The sequence below is a fragment of the Betta splendens genome, chromosome 8 (assembly GCF_900634795.4).
Source record: "Betta splendens chromosome 8, fBetSpl5.4, whole genome shotgun sequence".
NCBI classification, from domain to species: Eukaryota; Metazoa; Chordata; class Actinopteri; order Anabantiformes; family Osphronemidae; genus Betta; species Betta splendens.
The window spans coordinates 1,154,060-1,174,122 of NC_040888.2; the positions used below are offsets into that span (position 1 = coordinate 1,154,060).

At 49.8% G+C, this 20,063-nt stretch overlaps 4 protein-coding genes and 1 long non-coding RNA gene across 7 annotated transcripts; 1 reads left to right on the plus strand and 4 right to left on the minus strand.

Annotated features, from left to right (window-relative positions):
* Positions 1-3,176: 3,176 nt before the first annotated feature.
* LOC114860284 (pleckstrin homology domain-containing family F member 2-like) lies at positions 3,177-4,341 on the minus strand. Its single transcript, XM_029158767.3, has 2 exons — positions 4,070-4,341; positions 3,177-3,953 (listed from the first exon to the last, which is right to left on the minus strand). The coding sequence occupies exons 1-2, from the start codon at positions 4,314-4,316 to the stop codon at positions 3,364-3,366; spliced, it is 837 nt and encodes a 278-aa protein (XP_029014600.1). The 5' UTR covers positions 4,317-4,341; the 3' UTR covers positions 3,177-3,363.
* A 2,515-nt stretch (positions 4,342-6,856) lies between these two features.
* LOC114860278 (pleckstrin homology domain-containing family F member 2-like) lies at positions 6,857-8,075 on the minus strand. The gene is made up of 2 exons (XM_029158759.3): positions 7,814-8,075; positions 6,857-7,700 (listed from the first exon to the last, which is right to left on the minus strand). Exons 1-2 carry the CDS (start codon positions 8,058-8,060, stop codon positions 7,093-7,095), a joined length of 855 nt encoding a protein of 284 aa, XP_029014592.1. The 5' UTR covers positions 8,061-8,075; the 3' UTR covers positions 6,857-7,092.
* Positions 8,076-10,277: 2,202 nt separating this feature from the next.
* mgp (matrix Gla protein) lies at positions 10,278-12,284 on the minus strand. 2 transcript variants are annotated; one of them, XM_029158821.3, is made up of 5 exons: positions 12,136-12,282; positions 11,367-11,438; positions 11,236-11,265; positions 11,001-11,106; positions 10,278-10,870 (listed from the first exon to the last, which is right to left on the minus strand). In XM_029158821.3, exons 2-5 carry the CDS (start codon positions 11,425-11,427, stop codon positions 10,714-10,716), a joined length of 354 nt encoding a protein of 117 aa, XP_029014654.1. In that variant the 5' UTR covers positions 11,428-11,438; positions 12,136-12,282; the 3' UTR covers positions 10,278-10,713. The 2 variants fall into 2 exon arrangements, with proteins under 2 accessions (XP_029014654.1, XP_055366818.1); XM_055510843.1 differs by lacking the exon at positions 11,236-11,265 and having other exon boundaries at positions 12,136-12,284.
* A 203-nt stretch (positions 12,285-12,487) lies between these two features.
* LOC129604459 (uncharacterized) lies at positions 12,488-18,791 on the minus strand. Of its 2 annotated transcripts, none has more exons than XR_008695356.1 (3): positions 18,653-18,791; positions 14,929-15,172; positions 12,488-14,777 (listed from the first exon to the last, which is right to left on the minus strand). It is a non-coding gene; the product is annotated as an uncharacterized LOC129604459 (long non-coding RNA). The 2 variants fall into 2 exon arrangements; XR_008695355.1 differs by lacking the exon at positions 18,653-18,791 and having other exon boundaries at positions 12,488-14,498; positions 14,585-14,777; positions 14,929-17,899.
* Positions 18,695-19,673, plus strand: pde6hb (phosphodiesterase 6H, cGMP-specific, cone, gamma, paralog b). Its single transcript, XM_029158829.3, has 2 exons — positions 18,695-18,837; positions 18,995-19,673. Exons 1-2 carry the CDS (start codon positions 18,695-18,697, stop codon positions 19,110-19,112), a joined length of 261 nt encoding a protein of 86 aa, XP_029014662.1. The 3' UTR covers positions 19,113-19,673.
* The last annotated feature ends 390 nt before the right edge of the window (positions 19,674-20,063 follow it).

Genomic DNA, 20,063 nt, shown 5'->3' on the forward strand with positions numbered 1-20,063 from the left:
AATATTATACACATTACAAAATTTAAAATCTAAATGTGTCTTCCTAAGCTGTCATGTTGTTGTCTACAGCAATTCAACTAATAATATCTTTTTGAATCTATGTTTGTTTTGTACTCTCTGTGTGGTCACTGGCAGCTGGTTCCAATTAAATATGGCTCTAGCGTACAGTGGACTTTAAAAAATGTTTTAAATCACCGTTGAGTAACTGTGAGAATTTTCAGCAAAAACTAACTGCACAATAAACAATGATGCTCGTTTCAAAAATAAAACATTCCACAAAAATAAGAGAAGTCAGATTTGATCTTATTACTGACAGTAAGTCATGAGAGCTGTTTATGCATTGGAGTCACACTTGTTCTTTGTGGGCACTGAAGAACAACTCTGGCAGCTTTATTTTGTGTCAACTGAAGCTCAGGAAGCTTCCTTTGTGATGCAGTCGACCATATAACAGGGCAGTACTCTACACAGAACAGGAGACTGTTCCACCTGTTTAAGAATAGAAGTGGGCATGTAAGTGAAGCCTTTGCCCATTTTAACCACCATATCATCAGTCTGAGCTGAGCAGGACAGAGAGAATCCTTCACTTGCTTCAATTGAATCTCAATCTCTAATTAACTCCTTTAATAGTTTCTCATGTTTAATTCAAATTTACTTCCAAAACAAATGGAATATGTTTTTATGAAGAATAACCCTCTCAAAAATCATGCAGGTATTTGGTCATTAGCCCATTGGTAAAAAAGATTTATGAATCTGTTCAAAAGCAATATTTTCCACAACTTTGTTCAGTAAAGGAAGCAGATTAGTAGGTCGACTTCTCAGCCCTTTTGTTGTTAGGCAATAGTAGGATTTTAGACTCCTTCCACCTTTCTTGAAATATGCAATGTGAAAAACTCAAATTAAATAAATGAGTAATTGGAGAGTCTTGAGTTCAAATGGCCCAATTCTGATGCTTTTCCATCAAGAAGGGATTTCAATTTGACAGAATGCAAAAGTACAGAACTTCTTATATATAATTTTGCATCATATGACGCTGAACCGTTTTGGCCGATGCCAGTCCTTAATTCCTCCACTTTGCTTAGTGGAAATAAGTATTCATTTGAAATAATTATTCAAATGATTTGCATATCTTGTGGGTTGGTAATAAAATTCCCCTCCACATACGATGTCAGACTGCTGACTTCTGCCCATGAGCTCATTTAATGTGCTCCATAGTTTTCTACTGACATTCTTTGCATTGCTGATCTTTTGCTGAAAGTAGTCCTTTTTCTTCTTTTTGTTGATTTTATCTAAATTATTTCTTAAGAATCTATAGTGTAATTGATCTACTCATGCACCAGAAATGTTGCTTTTTGTGTGATGGGTCACACAGTAACGTCCACAGAGTCATCTCACACATTGAGAGTCACTGTCACTCTCTGCTCTTGTCCGTGTGAACAAAGCTGAACTTCGAGCCTCGAGGAGAAAGCACCGTGTCACGATCCTCGCTGCCTGTGGCCATCGCCAGCGAGGACTTGGCTCCGGAGCACATTCTAGAGGAAATCTTCATGCTTCCAATTCCAACAGTGAGGGGAATGTAATAGAACTCACAGCCAGGAGAATTTCCCCAAGATGATTACCAGAAATAGACCTGCTGCACAAACATGCAGGCTTCTGTAACTTCCCAGCATCAATCAATGCACAGACCCACTTTGCATTGTTGTTGTTGTATTGTTATCTAACATACATCAAATACACAGTTGCTGGATCAACCAACCGCCTCAAGGCACAAAGTAAGGTTACGGTGACAGAGGAGCTTTTATCAGAATGATAAGTGATCTGTGTCAGGCGCTTTGTGTTTCCTGGTTCTCGTAAAGGAGCTTTGACAGGTCAAACATTCTCTGCAGCGTTTGGTTCTTTCCATTCGTGTGAGAAGCGGCGTCGCCGTTCTTTTAGCTCTTTGGTTCAGGACTAAAGCAGAACCAGCCTCTGATGGTGGTTGAAGTTTAAATGATCACAGTTGTGACGGTTCTCACATCAGGGATGCATCGAACACAACACAACACAACACAACGCAACACAACACAACACAACACAACACAACACAACACAACACAACACAACACAACACAACACAACACAACACAACACACAAACAAAACAAACACTGGGAGTGTTTCGCTCTGTTCCTTCATGTCTGAAGGAGCTTTGGTTGTAAAGAACCGGCTTGAGTTCTGAGTTTCTTGGCTCATTGCCTGAGAACTGACAGCTCAAGAGCAGTTTTGCTCCATAAACATCAATCACTGCTTTCCTCAGCTGCTAATAACGCACTGAAAAGCAGTCTGACGCCAGCAGATGCAGAACGCTGCATAATCTTAGGTAACACTGACCTGGTCTCATGTCTTCACTGACACTGAAGGTTTGGTGACATAAAAGTGTTGGAGCTTCAGTTCTGTGTTGTGTAATTGTACCATAACCTCCACCACACGACTCTCAACTCGTTTGTTTTGCTGATGTGATTGGATCAAAGCAGGAAGAGCAATAACACAAGATAACACGCAAGAGGTTCATATCAGGAACTGATCATTTTTATCCTCACATCAACTGTGGGCTGTTTTCACCAGCCATCGTCTGTCGAGCTGCTGTGAACTGACCCTCACAGCTCCACACGTTTGTTTGTGTCGCCACCGTCTACACAACGTGATGGAATGTGTTTGTGTTCACTTACACTGAACCGTTTCCAGGCGGTCACGCTTCGTCTCAGATTGACATAATCTGTGACTGTTTGTTTACTTCAGCCTTTATCGGACAAAGCTTCTGGTTCTGGCCCACGGACGCGGGCCCGGTACCGACCCGGGGACTTCCAGGAGCATCACGGCTGCGGTTCCAGGTAAAGCAGGATGAGTCACACACGGCCTTTTACTGTAACGGACTGCAAACAGGTTCTTCCCCCACTGAGTCAAACTAATGAGGCATATTTGATAAACAGATGATGAGACTCAATGAAAGCTGCTTCGGCGTCCGCGGTTCTGACAGGTTCCAGAGGTTTGCTGGCAGCGTTTCTCAACAAACCTGCTGTTTCAGTGGTCGGAATTCTTGAAGCGCAGCGTTGGTTCTGTTTGTTGTGCTGATTGTTCAGTCAGTTTAGTGTCACATGTTCCCAGTAAAGTAAAGTAAAGAGGCTTAAATCACAGACGAGCTGAGCTACAGCAACTTTATTGTTTACATGAAAGAACAACAACTGATTACAATCAAACAAGTTTACAGTTCAAGTAACCAAAACCAAAATAAACCCCAGTGAACATACGAAACACATCGTTATTATTGATTATTGTTTACTTCCATAATTTTGCATGTACATGTACAGTGATTTGTGTTGGAGCTTTTCTAACTCAGTGTCTGTGGGCTCAGGTAGGAGCTGGTCCTGTGGCCCCAGGTTCCCATCCTGAAGTCCAGCCAGCTGCTGGGAACATGGTCCTGCATGGTGGCCTCCTCCTCTTCCTCCTCTTCATCACTGGACTCCGCGGAGTCCTCGTCCTCCGAGCTGTTGGTTCCGGTGCTGTCTCCCCTCAGGCGAGGGTTGCTGTCCTCCTTCCTGATGTGGCACAGGCTGCACACCCTCACACGCTTGGTGGGGTGAATGTGCTCGATCAGTTCTCGCGGCCTGGAGCAGTTGTTACACACCAAGAATCCGCATCTCCTGCAGTGGTGGCGGCGCCGGCTCACGCTGAACTTCTTGAGGCAGCGCATGCATTTGTAGGAGGTCTGGTCTGGAATCCAGGACACTGCGAAGTTGGCGCCAGCTTGGAGGCCGCCGCTCTGCAGCAGGTCGGCTTTGCACTGCTCGATGTGCTGCATCCAGGCCCGCTTCTCCTCCAGCGACTCGGCCGACACGAAGAAGGACTTGCGTGGGGTTCGGATCAGCCACTGGTTCCTTATTTGCTCCAGGTCCTCCACGTCCTCCAGCAGAACGTCCTCTGGAAGGCAGAGATAGAACAAAGGTTAAATGCAATGTGGCATCAGCAGTTTCCTGTCTGAGAAACATAACAAGAGTCAGAGGGAAAATGTCCCGAGAAGCAGACCAGCTGCTCACCCAGAGGGACGATGTTCTGGTTCTGGTGCCAGCGGCCGTGCAGGATGACGGTGCCGTACACCAGCACATCATTGAAGAGGAAGAAGACCTTCATCTGGACCCTCCGGCGACTCTGCTTCCTCAGCGCCCCCTCTCGCAGCAGGGTCCGGCCCGGCTGGTACAGGGGCCGCCCTGAGGGTCCAAAGGAGTGCTCCACGGCCTGGATGCGCCAGCGCTTCCTGTTCTCAACCTCCGCCTGTTCTGTCATCGCGGGTTGATACCTGTGGCATAAACGAGGCGTCAGCACTGGTTTTATAAGCCTCGATGCTTCCTGGTGACGCAACAGCAGCTTTTAATAGAAGCGCTGCAGTCGTGTGAACTGGAGCATGTTCCAGTCCGGGTTTAGACACTTTATGTGATCAGGAACTGCTTATCATTAAGAGCAAAACGCAGAAGCCCCGGTTGGATCCTTGTGGAACCTTTAACCTTTAAAGGCCTCAGCAGCTTCAGACCAGTGGCTCTGACATCACACCTGATGATGACACTGGGAACACTGGTCCTGGGTCAGCTCCGCTCTGCAGTGGGAACCTCCCAGTTCGCCTACCGACACAGCATAGGAGTAGACGACGCCGTCATCTTCCTCCTACATCGAGCCCTTTCCCATCTAGAGAAGCCCGGCAGCACTGTGAGGATCATGTTCTTTGACTTCTCCAGTGCCTTCAACACCATCCAGCCGGTGCTTCTTAACACAAACTGGAGGAGGCTGGTGTGGACCTTCATCTGACGTAGTGGATTATGGACTACCTCACAAACAGGCCTCAGTTTGTGAGAGCCAGGGACTGTGTGTCTGACACTCTGACCTGCAGTGTGGGGGCCCCACAGGGGACTGTACTGGCCCCCTTCCTTTTCCCCCTCTACACGTCAGACTTCAGACACAACACGGACAGCTGTGTTCTGCAGAAGTTCTCTGATGACTCTGCGATTGCGGACTGATCACCGATGATGACGATGCAGAGTACAGAGGACTCACTCAGAACTCTGTGGACTGGTGTCAGCGGAACCACCTCCTGATCAATGCAGGGAAAACGAAGGAGATGGTGGTGGATTTCCGCAGACGGCAGCCTGCTGTCATCCCACCGATGCACATCCAGGGAAGGGACATTGAGAGAGTGGACTCTTACAAGTACCTGGGAGTGCATCTGAACAATAAACTGGACTGGACTCATAACACGGGTGCACTGTACAGGAAGGGTCAGACAGACTCTACCTGCTGAGGAGTCTTTTGGAGTGAAGGGGCCACTCCTAAAGACCTTCTATGACTCTGTGGTGGCATCATCATCCTGTACGTGTGGTCTGATGGAGCAGCAGCATCACAGTGATGACAGGAAGAGACTGGACAGGGTCATCAACAAGTCCAGCTCTGTCCTGGGCTGCATTCTGGACACGGTGCTGGAGGTGGTGAGAGAAGGGTCACATCCATCATGGACCAGGTCTCTGAGCCACTGGAGGACTCACTGTCTGCTGTGGAGCAGCTTCAGTTGCAGACTGATCCACCCTGGCTGTGTGAAGGAGAGATATCGTAGATCCTTCCTACCTGCTGCATCAGACTGTGCAATCAACAATGTTAACAATGTTAACTACCTTCCACACCAAAACTGACAAACCACCCACTGCATCAGTGGTAAGACAGACATTGGCTCGGTGCAAAATTTGTACAATATTTGTGCAAACTGTGCAATATGCAGAGTATATTTATGACTGCACACCCACTCTGATCACTGAGCCAACTCAACCCACTCTCACTGATCTGTTTCCGTATTTTTACTTGCTGCTGTATTTTAATTCTTCTGTATCACACTCTGCTGTTGTGAGATGAAATTTCCTCATTGTGGGTCTATTAAAAGTTTTCTTATTCTTATTCTTATTCTTAACTGTGAATGAGCTTCAACAGTCATTTTCAAAAACCAAGGAACAATGTGTAAAAAACCACGCGTTTCACTGAGTTTATAAGTAAAAACAAAGCAACAGGCGACGTTGGAATAATCAGCAGAGACGAGCGGAGCTTTAACCTGAGTGTCAGAGACTTCACAGCTGCTGTCAAACCATGAGGCGCCTCAGTCTGAGCAGGTTCCTCCGTCAGAGCCAACACAAAGACAAACAACATTCTTCCAGTCGTCACATTCGAAGGTTTTTGGGAGCTGACGTAATGTGGGGGAAATGAAAGCAGGGCTTGAAACCAGGACGCAGCTTTCTGATCAGGAAGTAAAAGTTAGATACTGATGTGGGGAAAAATGAGGGATGAACAAACAGCAGCTCAGCACAATGACGTCATTAACACAACAAGGTTTAATAAGAAAGGAATAATAAAGCTCATGTTCTTTGAGTCCAAAGACTCAGAGAACATGAGCTTTACATGTTTTAAGCTAAAGGGTCTTAAATCTCCTTACTTTGTTCTTGGAGCTGCCGTCTTTATGTTCATCTACAACCTCATGAAGCTCATCTCATCCAAACCGCTGTTGGATTTCTGCACTGAACTGGGTTATTTTGCAAATTATGAGCTTCTCCAGGTTCAGACAGTCACAGGTTGTTTTATTTGCTGCAGCTTAAAAGCTTTAATGAACCTCTAACAGCTCGTCTCTACGTAAAGGAACTATATGAACCACGTGAAGAACAGATTTGTTGTATTTGACGTCGGTGTCAGGGATCTTCAAGGAGACGCATTAATGGATGCACTCAGCAGACAAGGTCTGGGAATTCAGAGTTTTGAACGATTTGTGGACCATAAGGAGTTTAAACTGAGGAGATCAGTTGGTTTCGCCTGTTTCCAGGCACTTTATTGCTCATACACATGACATTAACAGCTGACATTGGATTCAATGACTAGATCACATATATAATGACTATAGGCTTCATGTTCACAGTTAGTGGTGATTTGGTAACAACAGCAGTAGATACATATAAATACATGATTCCCCTCTGGGACTAAAGTGACTTCTGCTTCTTCTGGGTTCCCTCGTCTGTTCTGGTTCTGCTCAGGACCCCCCTCATGTCGGGCTGGAGACGGGCCGCAGGTTCAGATCTCCAGGCTGGAAGCTGGTCCTGTGGCCCCAGGTTCCCATCCTGAAGTCCAGCCAGCTGCTGGGAACATGGTCCTGCATGGTGGCCTCCTCCTCTTCCTCCTCTTCATCACTGGACTCCGCGGAGTCCTCGTCCTCCGAGCTGTTGGTTCCGGTGCTGTCTCCCCTCAGGCGAGGGTTGCTGTCCTCCTTCCTGATGTGGCACAGGCTGCACACCCTCACACGCTTGGTGGGGTGAATGTGCTCGATCAGTTCTCGCGGCCTGGAGCAGTTGTTACACACCAAGAATCCGCATCTCCTGCAGTGGTGGCGGCGCCGGCTCACGCTGAACTTCTTGAGGCAGCGCATGCATTTGTAGGAGGTCTGGTCTGGAATCCAGGACACTGCGAAGTTGGCGCCAGCTTGGAGGCCGCCGCTCTGCAGCAGGTCGGCTTTGCACTGCTCGATGTGCTGCATCCAGGCCCGCTTCTCCTCCAGCGACTCGGCCGACACGAAGAAGGACTTGCGTGGGGTTCGGATCAGCCACTGGTTCTTGAGTTCGTCGCTGTCCTCCACGTCCCCCAGCAGGACGTCCTCTGGAAGGCAGAGAGGTTCGAAGACGTAAGATGCGGTGCTCGTTTGATGTGTGTGGCTGCAGGTTTAACAGGTTCTCACCAGCTTCTACCTGCTCTTAAACTCAATTGCTCACCTAGAGGGATGATGTTCTGCTTCTTGTACCAGCGGCCCCTCAGGACTTTGGTGCCGTACATCAGCATGTCGTTGAAGAGGAAGAAGGTTCTGGGCTCCGGCCTGCGACGGCCCTGCTTTAACAAACAGCCCTCTCCCATCAGGAACCGGCCCGGTCGGGTCAGAGGCCTGCCGGACGGCCTGAAGGAGTTCTCCACGGCCTGGATCCGCTCCCGGTTCTCCCGCTCGAAGGTTAGCTGGTCATACATGACGTCTGAGGCATGAGCTCGGCACACGGCTTTTATATCCTGAGGAGGAGGCAGCGGTGCTAAAGTTAGACTCCAGACAAACCCGTTGTGCAGGAAACAGAGGAGGGAGGAACCGTGTGGAAAGAAGCTTCAACCTCGAGATTTAGGTTAAAGGTTCAGAAGCAAACAGCTCATTATATGTCATATTTTTATTAAGATATGAACATTACATTTTACTGTGTGTCATGACCTCGACTCAAGGGAAGCAAAAGCCAAATCAGAGTTTTCATCAAAATGTAAACAAAGAATGAAAGAACGTCAGGCGGTGACAAGAAGCAGCTGAAACTTGGCAACAGAATCTGTTTCCAGGTGGGTGTCACGAAAGAAACAAGTCCAGAAACACACACACACACACACACACACACACACACACACACACACACACACACACACACACACACACACACACACACACACACACACACACACACTGTGTCTGGTCTTCGTCTGCATTTATGTCTCGTTTTATTAGATCAACCTTCATTTTATCTGTTATCAAAACTATAAAGAGTTTGTCCAGTTAAAGCAAATAGAATGAAAGGCGTCTGGATGAAGATGCCTTACGTAAGCTCTTCATGCTGTTACTAGTAAATATTGTTCAAGTCAAAGACACAGAACCTGACCCAGACGGACCCAGGAGGACCCAGACGGAGCCACAAGGCCCACAGCTCTCACCCAGTTCTGACTACATGGCGCTGCTTTGACTGGCTGCTCCAGTTAGTTTTTTTAGCCTGAATGTTTAAAATGTTTGTGCCTCTAATGCTCAAACGTGCAGAAACACATTGAAACAACAAACGCACACATCGGACATAAACGCATCGTTTATGTCTGCATGTGCTCGTTTCACTGATGGTACCATATCAGACCTCTGACACCGTGTAGAGGTCTGATATGAAGTAAAGCTTAGCTTAAACAGATCTGTACGTGGCTACAGTTAAAGGCTTCATTTGGAGCTAAATAAAGAAAACTGCATTGAGTTGAACTCAACTGTGACTGTCAAAGGAAACAAAGAAAGGACAAAGCATCACGTCACCTCTAATCTAATGGTTCCTTAAAGAAAAGCAACCAACAGGCAGGGACAAACCGGACCATCTAGCTGCAGCCACATCTGTGGGGCGGCGCCACCAACCGGTCCGACCACTTCCTCCAGTAAATGACGGCGCAAAGTAAAGACGGCAAGTTAAGATGTAACAATAGATGTAACAATAGACGCACTGTGAGGAAAATCAGCTGTATTCAGCTGAGTCACGTTGTGTCTGAGACAAAAGCAAACAGCATCTTTATTCATGTGTACAGGCTGGAAGCAGGAAACAGGAGACTGGTGTGCCAGTCCGGGTTCTAGTAGGGACGGGTCCGTAGGGTCCATCCTGTGCTCGCAGCCCAACTGGGCCTCACACACTTCCCTCAGACTGAGAGGAGAAGAGCAGCGACAGCCTCACTGTAACAAGGCCAGAGGTCTGAGAGTCCTACCTGAGCCCAGACAGACGAGCAGAGCAGCAGCAGCAGCAGCAGCGTCCTCGTCCTCTGACGGGGGCATGTGACTGTCACACACCCACTCTCACCAGCACCAGACCCAGAACTCACTGTGAGGTCAAAGTCATGGTTGATGAGCCGAAGGAAAGTCAGAAAGCTTCGGGCTGAGCCCTCTCTGAGCGGAACGTTTGGACCCGTCCTGTCTGCAGACCTTGCGCTGTAATTTCAGCGGCTGCCTTATTCTTGGCTCGTTTCAGGGACGACCTTCAAGGATTGGACTTTAATTGTGCACATGTGTGGCTTCATGGCAGTGCAGAACAAACCAAGGTCCAACAGGACGGTGCCGAGTTCAGCTGAGCATCGACCCGTCACGCAACCTCCTTAACTTCCTGCCTCGTGTCGTGGTCCTTTACATTCACCATCAGACTCATTAGATTAGATACATAGCTACACTCAGATGTTTATATATATATATATATATGACTACTTCTTTTCAGTCTCGTTTTTATTACAGTGAAGCTTAGAATGTAGAACTGCTGCTACTGTGACTCTGTTTATGTTTCTTCTAAAACCAGTGAGTTTTTCTTGGTTTTTAAAACTCCTCCAGAAACAAGATCTGTGCTTTCATCTGAACATCTGCTCCACATTGCAGATGCTGTTTCGGAAAACCCAAAGCCCACATGGCAACAAACAGCCCAAACGGGATTAAGACAAAACCCAGAGAAGGGAATTTTATTTTTCTTTTCAAAGCAAAGGAAGCAAGTCGGGTCTGGATGCGTGGGCGAGGCGTCGCTTGCGGGGCCTGAGTGATAACCAGCGATCCTGACAGGACAGGACGTATGCGTCTATGTGCGCGTCTACGTACGCGTCTATGTGCGCGTCTACGTACGCGTCTATGTGCGCGTCTACGTACGCGGCTACGTGCGTGGCTACGTGCGCGGCTACGTACGCGGCTACGTGCGCGGCTACGTACGCGGCTACGTACATGGCTACGTGAGCGGGACGTGGCCGCAGCCTGCCTTTCATTAAATGTGTTTTCCTCATGGATGCTTGGATCAAGAAGATGCCACAAAACAACACAAACACATAAATTACAGAAAACGTGTGGTTTGTGGAAGCGAAAGATTCTCAACGCCGATGCTCAGTATCGACGCATCCCCGCAGGTCTCTGCGTTGACCCCCGGCCGCCGAAGTATCTGTTGTAGGCCATCTGGGAGCCCACGTGGTTGGCGTAGTAGCGGCAGGGGTAGTAGTCCTCGCAGGTCTCCGCTCGACGCTCGGCCGGACTCTTCATCTTCCTGCACAGAGGTCAGAGGTCAGAGATCAGAGGTCAGAGATCAGAGATCAGAGATCAGAGGTCAGAGATCAGAGGTCAGAGATCAGAGGTCAGACACTCCCGCTTCACTGCCCTGTGGTCTGAGGCTTTACCTCATCCGGCTGTAGAAGCCGACGCCGGTCCCTGGGTGGTGTCCGACCCTCCTGACGCCCTGGGCCCCGATAAACGAGTGGGCTCGGTTCGGAGTCACAAACAAGTCTGCAAACACAAAACGTTAGTAGACCAACGGGCCAATGTCAGTGGAGCAGCAGAGTCAGTGTGTTAGTGGCAGCAGGCCTTAGACATAGCATGCATGTTTTTCCTTCATTAGAGACAACGGGGGATCACCTTCATTGGATTCTGTGCTTTCATGAGAGTCTAAGGGAAAAACATGGAATCGGTTAATTATAAATGAGAGTGGGATGTTTGAGGCTACTGCAGCGTGACGGTGAAGCCAAGGTGTCGGTGCGGGTCGGTACCGTAGCAGACGCAGAGAGCGGCCGCAGCACAGAGCACCACCAGCCTGAGCAGACTCCTCATCCTGGGTTCACCTGCAGGACAGAGGACGGAGGGAGGGAGGGAAGAAGAGAAGGATGAGAGGAAGGGAGAGCGAGAGAGAGAGAGAGAGAGAGAGAGAGAGAGAGAGAAAGAAGAGGAAGGAGCAGAGCACCGTTCACATCTGTTTAGAAGTTCTGAAAATCCTGATTCAGCCTTTCAACATCAATAGCAGCTTTCATTAACACACACACACACACACACACACACACACACACACACACACACACACACACACACACACACACACACACACACACACACACACACAACCACAAACTCTCTACATGGCCCCTCTGGCATAACTTGGCACTGGATGAACCCAGACTCAGAGCAAGCACTAAAATGAAGCATCCACAGATTCAAATAGAGACATTGTGTGTGTGTGTGTGTGTGTGTGTGTGTGTGTGTGTGTGTGTGTGTGTGTGTGTGTGTGTTGTAGAGAGAGTTGTAGTTGAGAGACAGAGTTGTAGATCTGTTACTTCTTCTTTATTCTGCACAGAATGTTTTTCACATTTCTGATTTCCTGACTGTTGAATCTCCCAACGTGGCTAAAAAGTACTACTACATAGTACTACGCATTAGTACACGTCACTATTACTGCATCGCATTAAAAATTAATGTCACAGATTTTCACTGTTTGGATGTTTGAGCTGCTGCGGCTTTGAAGAGGTTCTTTGTTCATCTACTCACCGTAGAAGTTCTGCAGCAGAAGTCTGGAAAATATCGATGAATTCTTTCCCGAGGAACATCCCTAATTCCTCAGAACGAAGCTTTTATACTCACCTCTCCCCCCTCCTCCCCCTCAGCCGTCGCCCTCTCTCCTCCCTTCTCCCTCTATCAGCCTCCTTTTCCATCCTTTAATAAGACTGGCATTAGCTCACTCCGTCCGACTCCCACTCCCACAGCAGGAAAACAGACCGGGGTAAACAGGGTGAGGGGGTGAGGGGGTGAGGGGGGGGGGGGTGAGGGGGCAAGGGCTGGCACAGGAACGGCCGACCTGCTTCATAGCAGGTACATAATAAGACTCAGACTCATGCTGACGGCAGCTTTCGCCTTCGGCGTCAGACTTTATTACACTTTGATCACAAGCAGATGAACGTGTGACGTCCTCACGCCACAAAGTCTGAGGCGACGGGAGCACAAATCACATCAACCTGTGCCTGTGGCAGCCGGAGCTTCCCAGTAGGACCAGTTCCAGCCTGCTGCTCCCAGTTCAGGGCACACGGCTTCGTTTGTCATGGTACAAACCTGGATGCGTTGGATGAAGATGAGCCTGTTTAACAGCGCCAGGTCCGGTTCAGAGCCGACGGGCCCACTTCAGAACCAACAACCAGTAGTGTTCAGGGCTTTATTGGCTTTATTAATAACTGCTGGTTTAGGAGGAGAAGTCTGAACCAGCTCCGCTGCAGGTTTACCCACAATGCACTGCAACATTCTGTGAGTTTGAGCTGATGTTTGTGTATCAACGGTGGAATATTTCAGAAGTTCCTTGAGCTCATGTGAAGCGGTTTGTAGTGGTGGTTACGGTGAAGCAGCAGGAACAAGCTCCCTCTGTGTCGGGCTGAGTTACGTAACACCACATCTCTCCGGACCGAGCCGACAGTAAACACAGCAGAACACGGGCCGGGTCAGACAGACAGACAGACACCAAGCAGCCGATAAGGCTCAGACTCGCGATGAGGGAAGGTGGAGGGGGTGAAGCACGGAACATGTGCTGGCAGGAGCTCAGGCACCGGGTCACAGGCTGAGCAGCAGCAGGACGTCCACGACGGCCCGGCCGCAGATGAAAACATCTGCTGGTTCCTGCGGCGGAGGAGCAGGTGGAGCTGAGCTCGTGCCCAGCTCTCCCACACAGAGGAGGCTTTAAGGAGCGAGTGAGTCAGATGGAGCTGGTGAAAACATCACGTGACCTGTCAGACGTGACTCAGGGCCGAGCCTCTGATGCTCCTCTGGTCCCACACGTGTGAAATTTGCCACTTGAGCGTTGACAAATCTTCACGTGGATTTACGGCGGTTTCAAACCGCCGGCATCCAGCGAGACGCTTCGCACGGCACATCTGGTGAAAATGGATAATCTGGTGAAACCAGCTCCCCGGTTTCCATGGCGACGAGCTAATGGAGGTGACACGCAAACCTACCGGCTCCGAGGGGCAGAGCTCAGTTCTGTGTAAAAGCAAAGCGTAGATGGCTGGATTAGTACTCCAGTGGAGGCCTGGATTAAAGCGCTGGCTTTTATTACTGGGGATTAAAGTTACAGGGCCCGACCCAGTCTGGCGCCGCCCGGCAACCCTCCCAGTGAACACCAGCTCTGCTCCTGCACACATCAAACCAGGCTCGGCCCGGCGGCCATCTGCCTCGACCGGTCCAGGTGCGGGGACAGAGAACAGAACCGGGACACGGGTGGGTCGGTCCGACCAGCAATGGGTTCTGAAGATCCCAGCAGAAGCATAGAGGCAGAGGGAGAAGCGGGAGTGCAGACGACACCAGGCTGAGGTTTCACAGGTGGGTTCTACATTCACCAGAGGCCCACGCTGAGTCTACCTGTGGTCCAATCCACACTCAAACACACAGAATTCCAATGTGTCCTCGATGTAATGAGCCCAGATGGAGACGGGCCCACACCAGAACCAGCCACAGCTTCATTCTCTGCATGTTCCCTCCTCTGCTTTTCCCAGGAGCCGACACCACACCAGCGACCTCTCGGCAGGTTAGTCTGGGCCCAAATGGGCCTGAGGAGCAGCCGGTAGAACAGGACCTCGACCCAGAAACCCTCAGTGAACAGGACGCTCATGCAGAGGTTCCTCCTTTCCTCTGGACACGCGCTGCTGCTCATTATGCAGCTCTGGGCTGTTTTAGAGACTCTAAACATAGAAGTTAAAGCTGGATGTTTATGGCAGAGGCCGGTTTGGACGAGCGTCCAGTGAGGAATCAGCTGCAGCGACAGGAGTCCAGAACCGGCCCAGTGGAGCTGCTGCTTTCACACACTTTCCAGACAAATAAATGGAAATCAGCTCTGATCCCTGAGACGCTGATGGAGCAGACGCTTCACTTCACTGTAAAATACAAGTTGCTGCTGAAGAATCAAAGGCTTTTCTCAAACGAGTCAGACGAGACTTCAACTTCAAAGGCACAAACGAACCCATGGCTTCAGTGCAGACGCCCGTCTCTGCTGCTCTGTCTTCATTCCACCACAGCTTCTCTCGTCTCCTGCTGCGGTTGCCAGAGGCGCTCGGTGCAATCACACGCGTGCCGCCACCAACACGTCAGGCCGAGGGGTGGACACACTGTGAGGCAGCGGGGGCCCACAGGCATCCGGCGCCGTGGGTCCGAGCCTGGACCCGGTGAAACAACAAGACAGAATAGACAGCGATAAAGATAGAAGCAACCAGGACGCGTCCTTAAATACACACAGAGCAGCAGGCGACGACTCAGTGGTCGCGCTCTGTCTGTGCTCTGACCCGGCGTGACCCAAAACATCTGCACCTGTGCGTCAGTGTCACAGCTGCATCTCCAGCTGGTTCAGAGCCAGGACCTGGACCTGGACACGTCTCCGCCCCCACACCACGACCCAGCTTCATTCACGGCCTGTGGTTTGAACCAAGGAGTCAAAGCCTCTGATCTCTGATGAGTGGAACCCTGGCGCCCCCTGCAGGCTCAGGACGGACGTGCAGCCGCAGACCAGCTGATGCTGGAGACACATGATGGCTGTCACCTCAGACCCCGACACCTGCAGGAACAAGCATCGAGAGGTTTTTCTCCATCTTGTGTCTCCTACAGTAAAACGTGTTTTGCATCCTGATTTCTCAGTGGAGGCGTTTTGTTCGTTTTTTGTTCACGTTGTTACTCTTTCATCAGATCCTTATATTTACTTCGCGTCTCGGATGGATTGCAGTTTTGTTTCGTTTCTTGCTGACTAATTTCTCCTTCGTGGCAGTAGTTTTTTCTATGTGAAGCTTTCCTGAGGCTTTTCTGCTTCACGCTGTGGCTGATCACACTGACCCATGGCCTCCACCTCCTCCATCCACCCCAGTGATCACTTACAGACAGGGAGACGGATCAGGGACTGAGCCGCGTTCTTTAGTGGATCACATTCAAACATGTCCACAGAGTGGGAAAGAGACGCGTCAAGCTTTAAACTTGCAGCTGCAGCTTTAAATGAACCTCCACCTGAGAGGAAACACAGGAAGCGTAAAGAAGCAGAGGCTGTGGAGCCTCTGAAGCTCTTCAGATGTAAGCAGCAGCTGGAAGCAGCTTCTCCTCCGCCTTTGATTCTTTTCTCCTCTATTCAGTTGCTTCTCTTTAATCTTGTATGACTCCTCTTTCACTTCCCAGCTCTCTCTCAGACGATGGAGTCTAATACTGCAAAGACGGCCCACATTCATGCTCTCAGCCCGTAGATGCACACGCCGTGAATCTTTGCCTTCTTTCACTTGAGCTCTGGTGCTGCTGCAGCCTCTTTGTCTGTGCAGATGTTCGGCCTCGTCGTCCTCCTTCGTCCTGTCACGTCGGCCTCTGTGATTTGGTGACATCCAATTAGTCCGTCCCTCGGAGGAGCTCTCCTCATTCCAGTGGAAGCTTTAAAGCTCAGATTACAGCTCCAGCTCCACCTTCCTGCTCCAGCCCTGCTCCACTATCGCAGGCCTCCACAGGTCGGCGTGGCTGAGCCCCGCAGGCCTCGCCTCAGCATTCACGCCAACGCGGAGGCTCCTGCTGCAGCTCAGAGGAATCAATTAAAGTCCAGCACGTGAAGCGTCACACGCAGCCGTTCTGGTGTTTAAGTCATTAAAACACAGAGGAGGCTGGAAGACGGAGCCATCGTCAGCTTTACATAAGGCTCACGCGCCCTGAAGGCTGCACCACCCGTCTGTCCACAGCACCAGCACCGATTAGCAGCGGTTTCAGTTCCAATTAGCTTAAAAAACACTGTCCAGTAAACCCTAATGAAGCGCCTAAACCAGAGTAAGCTGTAGCCATGGTAACCATCCCAGCTGCTGGACGACACACACACCCATCATCCTGCGCCGAGCGTCGTGGTCAAACACTCAAAACCGACTTCTCCAGAGTCTTTGCACCATAAAAGGCTGTTTATGTAACGTGAGTCTGGAGCTTCAGATTCTCACGTGGGTTTTCCACGCAGCTGTGCCCACACGTTCGCTGCTCGCCGCCGCAGGCCGAGGGGACCCAGCTCAGCACTGACTCGCTCGCAGACAACCTGTAAGAGGAGTCAAACCCCACCAAACGCTCCCATTAACCACTGACATCAGATCCAGGCCAGTCCGGCCTCCAGAGACCCGTCCCAGCGTCCAATTACTGCAGCGTGAAGAACAAGACGAGTGAACCTGCAGCTTCTCCAGTAAACACTGAGGGCAGAGCCACATTCAGAGTGACTGACAGCAGGGGTCAAAGGTCACGAGCAGCATCAATGCGTCTCCGTCTCTATCATCTGTCTCTTTAGATGCTCTGACTGATTGGTCCTCGTAGAAAAAGGATCCTGAATAAAACTTCATTTAGCTCACTTCTATTTAAACATTCTTGTTTGCTCTTATGGTCAATGTGTCTATATTAAATGTCAGCAGGTTCATATATATGACTCTGGAACTTAAAGTGAGCTGAGCTCAGTGTGACTTGGAGTCTGTGGTCGGTTCCGTCTAGACTGAGCAAACATGCCAGTTGGTGGTTCTGTCGGACTGAAAGTTCTGGTGTTGGGTGGATGGTGTGTGTCAGGCTGTAAAACGCTACAGCCCAGAGCTATTTAAACGTCCTAATCTGATTGGGAGCATCAGCCTGTTGAGCTCGTTGACACCTGAGGTCCAGAGACGTCATTCATTAAACAGCTTCATACCAATTCTTATGAAATCCTTTCAGCTCCGTGTTTGTGTGGTGACGGTTTCCCCGTTTGTCCCAAACCGGCTGATCCGGGATCCTCCCTGTAGATCAACACGTTCCACTGATGGAGCCAATGCTTATGTCATCGCAGCAGAGGCGACGCCAGCGTCTCCTCGCTCACAGCTGCTTTTTTATACACAAATAAAAGCCAGACCATTTCGTTTCAGGTCAAACGTTAGTTTAACAGACGGTCAAATTAATTTCCAGATCTGATTAATGGATCAGAACCAAACGTCAGGACACAGAAGGTCCAGAAGACTCATAACGCCACAGGAGCCTTTCTCTGAGTGGCTTTCATCGTAAACGCGTCCATCTTTGAGCCTGAACAAACCTGGATTATTGAGGGAACGTTCAACACGTCTAGACTTGACGTGTTGGTGGTGACAGAACACGAAGCACGACAGTATTTACAGAACTTCAGCTTGTTGTGCAACACTTCACTTTTACTCAGAGTCAAGTGTTTGTGACCTCTGAAAAAAAGAAGCTGCTTTAATCTCTCCAGGAATCTGTGATTGCAACAGCTGAAGCAGATTCAAGCAGTCGTCATTGACCTTCGACCTGAAGCAAGCAGCGATGACAAAGATCACTGAGCTTTAGTCCTGTTTGGTCCTGGAGACTCAAACAGAACCAGCACAAACGTCACAAAGCTAAATGCAGGTGCCCTGAGCTCCACAGGGATCAGCCCCAGCAAATCCTTCCAGATTGGTCTTCAACGCCGCCTCCCGAGGGGGGGCTCGATGACCTCAGCAGCACGGATTAGAAGAGAAGATATAAAAGCACACAACACACTTCATGAACTCAAGGAGAAGACGGAAGCAGCTCAAGAAGAGATCGGCGGTGGCCTCTCTGGATATCTGTGACCGCAGGTGAGAGCTTCAGATGGAGAAAGATGATGGTGATGGTGGTGATGATGATGATGATGATGGTGATGATGGTGATGATGGTGATGGTGGTGATGGTGGTGATGGTGATGATGGTGATGGCTTCAAACTCGTTGCCATTTATTCACATTCTAGATAAGTTGGAAAAAGTTAAGCAGCTTAAATGGATCCAAAGCTAAATTCCAGTAAGAATCTCTGATGCAGGACCAGCGTGTTTCTTCCAGAGCAGGAGGATGGAGTTGCTGTGGATCTGATGTCGGGTTTGCCATTACGACAGGCTGTTACTGTTGCTGAACTGTTGTCTGACGCGCCGTTGGAACAAACGGCTGCACGTGTTTTTCACGGAACAGGATCAGAGCTAATCCGCTTGTTTAAGATAATCTGCAGTGATTGGCTCCAGACGGACAGAAACAGGATTAGCAGGATGGAGGCGAGCTGACCTCTGATGCACATGTCTTGTCTTTCAGACATCCTCAGTAGAAATGAACGCCGCCCCTCCAGCGGGAAGTGCCCTGGCTCCAGCCGGACCCAGTGGCCCCACCACTCCCAAGAAGGGCCCCCCCAAGTTCAAGCAGCGGCAGACCCGCACGTTCAAGAGCAAGGCGCCCAAGCCCGGCCAGAAAGGGTGAGGCTCCTCCCCCTGAAGGAGGAAAAAAAAGAGAAAAAAAGAAAATAAAAAAAGAGGGAAAAAAGAGAAAGATAAGGAAAAAAGAGGGAAAAAAAGAAAAAAAGCAGCCAGCCCCAGGCTCCGCCCACCACTCACCTGTCGCCTTCTCTTGCAGCTTCGGTGACGACATCCCCGGCATGGAGGGCCTGGGCACGGACTTCACGGTGGTGTGCCCATGGGAAGCCTTCGGCGACATGGAGCTCAGCGACCTGGCCAAATACGGCATCATTTAACGCCGCTGCCTCCTGCCTTCCTCGCCTCCCGCCCCCCGGCCGGCTGGCCGCGATAAGGCCGCCGGCCCCCCTAACGCCCTCTCGTCTATCTACCTCAGGCTTTGCTCCACTGAGTGGCTGCAGAGCATAATGATGATCTTATTTTTATATTATTATGATGATACAATACTGTTCACAGTATTTATGCCGACATGAGAAGACGAGAAACCAACTCTGTTCCCTGTTCCCGCTGCCCTCGTCCACCTACAGCAGGCGTCCCCCTCCACCCTCCTCACCCACGGCAACGGATGCAAGCAATCACTAGGTGGTGCTAGCCTGAATCTGCTTCTAGCTGTTAATGTACACACCTCCTGTTCCACCTTTCACCGTCTCCACTGTGACGCGTTGCTTCCCTTTTGATGGACGTTGTGTTTTTACTGTAAACAACGGCGGATGAGGAGAGGGAGCGGCTCTCACGGACCCTCCCCTCTCTAGAAAATAAAAGCATGTGTGTGTGAAGCACGCCGCCACAGACTGTACTGAGCTGAGCCATAGCTGCTGTAAAGTGTTTATTTTTAGTAACCTCGTGTCCGTCTCTTTCTTCTTAGCGATAAGACCTCAAACTCACTAATCACATCACCTCTGATTCTAATCCTAATGAATCCTCACCTTCTGCCCATTTTTACCAGATATAAACACTAGCAGGTTGACATTTAACCAGCTGGGCCTCCAATGAAACCAGCAGCATCACACAGCACCAAGCACTTCCTGCAAAAGCTGATGTTTAATAGATGACGGGTTGAGGTTCGACCCAGTCGCAAGCTTTGCTGCAGCATTTTGCATTGGTCCGCAAAAAAGGGCAAAAATGAAAGCAGGACCAATCACCTGTGTCTCCAAAATCGAACTAACAGGGCGTTTTACTGAACAGCGGAGCCCTGATAGCGACGTAGATGAGTCCTGATGAGGACACGG

Coding starts and splice junctions, on each gene's coding strand:
- mgp (XM_029158821.3), bottom strand. CDS start 11,427: ATGAGGAGTCTGCTCAGGCTGGTGGTGCTCTGTGCTGCGGCCGCTCTC. Junction 11,107..11,235: donor AAGCACAGAATCCAATGAAG/GTGATCCCCCGT, acceptor TTGTGTTTGCAG/ACTTGTTTGTGACTCCGAAC. Junction 10,871..11,000: donor GGCTTCTACAGCCGGATGAG/GTAAAGCCTCAG, acceptor ACCTCTGTGCAG/GAAGATGAAGAGTCCGGCCG.
- LOC114860278 (XM_029158759.3), bottom strand. CDS start 8,060: ATGTATGACCAGCTAACCTTCGAGCGGGAGAACCGGGAGCGGATCCAG. Junction 7,701..7,813: donor GCAGAACATCATCCCTCTAG/GTGAGCAATTGA, acceptor TCTGCCTTCCAG/AGGACGTCCTGCTGGGGGAC.
- LOC114860284 (XM_029158767.3), bottom strand. CDS start 4,316: ATGACAGAACAGGCGGAGGTTGAGAACAGGAAGCGCTGGCGCATCCAG. Junction 3,954..4,069: donor CCAGAACATCGTCCCTCTGG/GTGAGCAGCTGG, acceptor TCTGCCTTCCAG/AGGACGTTCTGCTGGAGGAC.
- pde6hb (XM_029158829.3), top strand. CDS start 18,695: ATGAACGCCGCCCCTCCAGCGGGAAGTGCCCTGGCTCCAGCCGGACCC. Junction 18,838..18,994: donor CCCAAGCCCGGCCAGAAAGG/GTGAGGCTCCTC, acceptor CTTCTCTTGCAG/CTTCGGTGACGACATCCCCG.